Genomic DNA, 6,207 nt, shown 5'->3' with positions numbered 1-6,207 from the left:
TCCCACCACACCTATCAATATTGGTAAGTTTCCTGTCTCCAAGGTTACAATATTCTCCGTTCCAGTTCACCTGACAATTCAAAAAACTTCATGAGACATACAAACACCTCACACGTCCTTGCATGGTAAATGTCATTACAGGGATGAAGGCTTCACACATCCAGGTAATAAAAAATAAGCATTTAAGAGATTGTCTCAAACCTTAGATTCATTTTCTACATTGCTGTATTCTCCAGGCAGCTCCAGGGTCATTTCAGAGAAGCACTGTCTAAGATCAGCTGCTTTGTTATCTAGGAAAAAAAAATCAGCATAGATATTTATGAAGAGAACTCCAGTATTGGTGGATGGAGCAAAAAGTAGTTTAGCTACAATACAGCACTTCTAGTATTTGAAATACTGTTTCACTGAAAGGAGTAACTCCCCCACATGAGATAGCATCATCATGTTCAAAGGATCTATTCTGAACACGTGTCCAGTTATTTTTCTTAATAGATATTTTTGTCACAAAGGCAAGGTTTCTGTTGGTATTGTGGAACAAAGACATCCATGGTACAAGGACAGATTCTACCTGAGACATTCAAATTATTTTTTCATTTGGAAATCAGCTTAGAAATAAACTACACTGTAAAAAGGATCTGCAGTGCTACTACTGAAGCTCCCATTGCAGTGGTTTTTTTTCTTTTGTTCCTCAATCACTAACAGTAACTCCCAGACCAACTTGCAGAGCAAGGCTGCATTGACAGAGCTTGAAAGTGGAAAAGAGCTGACAGATGTTGTACTGCTATACTTTGTAACTGGTCAATTTCACATGCAGTCACAAAGATGGATGCAAACCACCCACTGCTATAGGAACAGAATCTTTTCAGAGATCTCATCCAAAATGTAATTTTGTAATTTAAAATGTTTTTCATTTCTTCTAATCAGACCAGCCCTTACCTCTCTTCCCAGAAAGCACATTACTTAGTTTCTAGTAAATGACTTACAAAGTACATAGGATTTGTCAGTTTTCTCTTGCCTCTTTTATATAAGAATAGAAATACTCCAGAACTATTTGTGCAGAAAGCAAAAGACCCTTCCAAGAAGACAGCAAGGTACGTGTGCTGCATTAAACCAAATGCTAGAAGTTTCCCAGAGAATGTAAGGGAATGCAACTTACACATAAAGGTAATAAAAATGTAACATATTTTCAGAAGCTCTTACCATTAATGTTAAAACTGACAGATTTGATCGAGGTCTCCTGTTTTACGAGTGAGGGAAATATCATATTAAAAATCATTATAACATATAACATAATAGTGATTTTAGCAAAATCTCTTGCTACAAAGCTCTTTAAATAATGAGTAGGAAAAATACGGAATTCCTAAGAGCAGCAAAATTTAATAATGAAATTACAAAAGCAAATCTCACAGAGCTGGAAACAACTGTATTTTCTCTTAAGGATAAAAGGAAACAGCAAAGAATTTTCTTTCCCTTCCAAATGATCCTCTCATTATAGGGGTAGGCAGTCACTATAAACAAAATGACGGTCCCAACATGGTCTCATATAAATTCTCTTGGATACTCAATTATTGGAGTATAAATCACTATAACTAGTTATTCTAGTCCTGCCTAAGAGACACCTTCTAGCAGTAAGTGTCAATGGTTTATTATACAGCATGGAAAAAGCATATAACCTCTCATTCTTTTAAAGAAAAATCAAACATGATCATCAGGATTATGGAAACAGTCTCTTATTATTTTTTAAAAAATCTTTTAAATCTATGTTTTCCTAATAAAACTACATTAATTTTCTTAGTGTGCCAAGTGCTATGCATGAAGGCTTCCCCAAACCCTCTGCAAATATAGAGCAAATATAGCTCAAAGCAGCAGTAATACAAACCCTTCTGATACTAAATAGCTCATTTTCCTCAGCTCATGTCTACTACAACTTCACTTCTGGCAAGTATCCTTAGAAAGACGACTAGTTTTCCTCATTCAAAACTGGGTTAAAACTCCCTCCCTTCCTCTCCTCTTCTCCAAAAAAGAGATCAGTTACAGCCCTAATAAGTTTCCCAATCTGACTCATCATGCAGCTGCAGGAAGGGTTTAACTGATAAAGGACTGGTACATTGAGAAAATGGCACCACTTTCTCTAGCAGCAGCAGCCGGAACGGAACATCAAAGTATGGTGTTAGCCCTTACAGACAGTTTAGTGTTGATCAGAAGAAAATTTAACAAGCAGCACTAGAAGGCACCCATCTAGCTTTTTCTCTCACTCATCTCTCATTGTAACATCTTCTCCTCAACTGCACATGACCAATAGTATTTTTGACTTCCACTATTTGATATTATCTGCAGTTTGTATTTCTTACATGATGAACAAATATGCTTGTTCCCTTCCTAAGCCACGTAAGAAGATTTAGCAAAAAAATTGCACAGCCAGTAGAGTTTCAAAATAAAGGCAAGAAAAAACCCCAAACCCCCAAGCCACTAAAACCCAAGTTGGCATTATATGCTCCAGCGTACCTGTGGGGAATTGAATACTCTGATGTTTCGAATGTGAGACAGTGAAGATTCCTCGACTGGCAAAGTGTTCTCCTGCTGAGGCAGAGACACTAAGAGCAGAAAGAGACAAAATGAGAGGAGCCAAGTGCCTTTTAGTTAAATCAGTATGAATCTGCACATTAGGCAATCATGGATCTATACTTACTGAAAGATACATTAAAACAGAAAGCAACTTTGAAACACATTCAGAAAGCATGGGGAATGGAATTCATGAAACAATGAGTGTCCTTGCACCTATTGGGGAGACACAGCTTTGTACTTCTCAGAATTTGTTACCCAGTGCTTAAATAAATGGAAATAGAACTTCTTCCCCAGTATGCTTATAGTCACCCCATGGGACATTAAGTGAAGGAATATTACAGACTGCACTATAAGCCCTGGTAACGTGAATCACACATTTAATAATAAAGCCTACCAAACACACATGCACATACAGTTTGTCTCGCCAGCTTATTAGCAGGCAACTGCCTTGTTGTAGCATATGTTCATACATCACAAAGCACCTTTTACAGGACAGTCATCCTCATCTCAGTACCATTCATGGGGAAACTGAGAAATGTGACAAAACCGTAAGTAGATTTCCAGTTTCCCAGGCTGTTCTGTATGTGCTGGACCGCCCTGTGTGGCCTCAGATATTCCTGCACATCCCTACTGGAATTCAGCTAGGAAGTAATGCAAGCTAGGGACTGTTAGACCAGATTCAGGTGTGAAGACAAGCGACCTCACTCTAGCTCCTGTTCCAGCAATGCACACATAGGACCTTGAGGCTCAGTTGCTGAGACCCTTCTAGTGCTTTCCACATTTTAGCAAACCTACTCTCTGACTTTGAATTTCTCACCTTTTGCCCTTTTGTAGCAGTTTACTGTTTCCAGGAGATCAGGTGAAACATTCATACAGACTTCCTCCAGCATCTGTACATTGCTTTCAGTTAAAAGGCCCTGTTTTTCCAATAAAATCAGCAATTCCAGAGCAGACTGACAGCCAAAAGGAAAGAGTAAAATACAGTTGTTATTTTTCCTTAGAACTCAAAACCTGCTGCATCCCTGTTTGCCTCAATCACATTATCTGCTTTGCTTCCTACCAACAAGGTCCAAACAGCCAATTTTACATCACTGTGGGAGATGGAAATGTTGCTCCATAGAAAGATACTGGTTGCACTATTATCTCATATGGTCTTCTCTAAACAGGTTCACCCAAACCATATTAATGACTCTTGGGCTTCAAGAAGGCTTTATTGCTGTGAAATGGTACCAATGGCATATGGACGTGAATCTCCTCTGCACATGGCTCAAGCAGGGCAAAGATTTTATTTCCCACCCTGTTATGATCTAATGCAAGACTCTGGACTGCCAGTGACTGACCTGGGCACAGAGCGCCAAATTCCACACTTACCTGTCAACAGCTTCCTCCTTGCTAACCTTACAAATACTGACCCGCCTAGTTGCAGATTATGCCCTATTCTGCCAAATACTTTTCACTTCATGCTCTTCCTCCTGTTTCCCCTCCTCCATCTTCCCTTCCCGCCATGTACACACTCTCTCCTCACGTACAAGAGTTATCCGTCGCTTTGGAAGATAGTTTTGCAGGAGGAATATGATATCATTCAACATCTCATTGGTAATGTTCTCTGACAATTCATACAGCATCTGCCTGTAACAGAGATACAGTGAGATAAAAGCAGAACAGAAGATGGTGTTGAAACCAAAAGCAATCTGAGAATTCAAAAATGGAAAGGGAAACAGTATGGCATAGATGGCAATAGTGGAGAGAACAGCAAGCTTACCTGTACAGAGACACTCTTCCCTTCACATGCAGACATTCTTGCACTTTCTCCTTTGTATAACCAAGTTTCCTGAGCAAGGAGTGACATTTAATTCTGTATAAGAGTTCAGCTAGTAGGAAAGTATCTTCCTCATGCAGGTATTCTTCAGCCATGAGAAGCTGAAAGATGTCCACTGCTGACCTCACACTTTCTAGTTTTCTCAAGGGAAGCAAGTCAGTACAGAGAAATTTTAAAGCTGCTACATCTTCAGCCACCAGATTTTCATCAATGAGCAGAAGCTGCTGACGGAACTTCAAGCTGACATCATCCTCCATGTTGCTAGAACCAACAGTCTCTCTGCCTGAAAGCACAAAGCAAACGCTAGTAACACCTGAATCTTCAATACAACAATCCTTGTAATAAGATTTCATCCAGCAGCTGTTTGGAAACCATGTACTCCCCACAGAAAAGGACTTTCCTTTTAAATAAATTTGAAACTTATTTCGTCCTCCAAACAAAAGACTACAACAAGGACAAGATGTGCCAGAAGGTCTGAACAACCAAGTCTAATTTTGAAGTTAGCCTTCCTTCTCTCCTCATATGAAATCTCATGTGTTGTGACACCCTCTTCACTTATGTCACTATCAAAAAGGTTCAGATCTCAGCCAGTTATTTACACACAGAAATTATATCACTTCACAGTAAATCAGACTTTAAATTCATTCAGCTAAAAGCTACTTTAAAACTCTATCTAGATCAACTAAATTTAGCAGAGTAACTTAGCTTAAACTGACTCTTTCCTAAAATAGGAAGCCTACATAATCCAGGCTCAAACTGAATTATGACAATTCAGAGTTTAGAGCCAACAATTTCTATTAAATGAGTTAGAATACCATTGCATAAGGAGAACGGGGAAAGTTGTGTGTACACCAGGTGTACGTTGTCATTTCATCAGCAAATCAAACTGAAGCAAGATCCAACACAATTCCTTCCATCTGCCTTTAAAATAGTTCTGAGGTCTCTGCTGCTTCCATTCTTGGAAAGCTTTTTTCACTCCAAACATTTCCTTCTTGAGTTTGGAATACCCTCCAGACGTGCACATTTACTGGCTGGCTGTAACCTCTCTTACCCCTACTCTGCACTGAGGGTGGGGTGGCCTGGGCTGGGCCTCTCTCCCCGCACTACCATGAAAGAAAACGCTAGCTGCTCACTGCCTGCCCATCCACTGCCCAGTTTACTGCGGCCGCGTTTTCAGAACCCTCTACCACTCCATGCATTTTACGGGCTATTTATAAAACGCCATGGTAAAAAAAAGTCCTAAAGCAAAGAAGGAAAGTGAGCAAACAATCTCTATTCCAGTAAAACAAAACGATGCTAAACACCCAGCACTTACAAACGGGTCCCTGGACCTACCCACTCCCCAGGTTCGCCGCGGCTCACCGTAACATTTACAGCTAGAGCTAGCAGGACATTAGCAGGCAGAAAGGTGATGGATCAGCGTCCTTAATTTATTTTTTTTGTGATTATATCCTTAGAGAAGGAAAATCACAGAGAATAAGCAATAAGGATTATCAAATTACTATTTTTTTTTCTTTCAAAGTTTTATTGATTGGGGTACTGCCAGACTAAAAGACTTAAGAATAATACAAAAGCCACAGAGCGCAAGGGAATACCGAGGCTCAGCCTACAGCCCCACAAAAAAGAGAATTACTCCTCTCCGGCGCGGCGGGCAGCTGCACAATACCGGAAGGAAGGAGAGGCATCCAGGCTCGGAATCCGAAGCTTTCTCTTCGTTTCCTCTCCAGTTCAGCCCCCACGTTCTTACCTCTTACATGAACTCCGACCCGGTCGCTTCTCCCGGCAGCTACTCGGGGAGAGACGCTCAGCACTTCTCAGTATGT

The 6,207-nt window shown here is 40.2% G+C and overlaps 1 protein-coding gene across 1 annotated transcript; it reads right to left on the bottom strand.

The window, feature by feature from the left end:
* Window positions 1–201: 201 nt before the first annotated feature.
* On the bottom strand, window positions 202–4,656 carry LOC104538097 (caspase-10-like; the record flags this gene model as incomplete). Its single annotated transcript, XM_010181174.1, has 6 exons — window positions 4,328–4,656; window positions 4,095–4,194; window positions 3,383–3,518; window positions 2,506–2,594; window positions 1,201–1,237; window positions 202–290 (listed from the first exon to the last, which is right to left on the bottom strand). Coding segments are annotated over exons 1-6 (765 nt in total), but the record flags the coding sequence as incomplete, so codon positions are not given.
* Window positions 4,657–6,207: the final 1,551 nt, after the last annotated feature.

This window comes from Mesitornis unicolor, unplaced genomic scaffold (assembly GCF_000695765.1).
Source record: "Mesitornis unicolor isolate BGI_N332 unplaced genomic scaffold, ASM69576v1 scaffold47013, whole genome shotgun sequence".
NCBI classification, from domain to species: Eukaryota; Metazoa; Chordata; class Aves; order Mesitornithiformes; family Mesitornithidae; genus Mesitornis; species Mesitornis unicolor.
The sequence above is the reverse complement of the archived record's forward strand: the minus strand, read 5'-3'. Positions and strand labels throughout refer to the sequence as shown.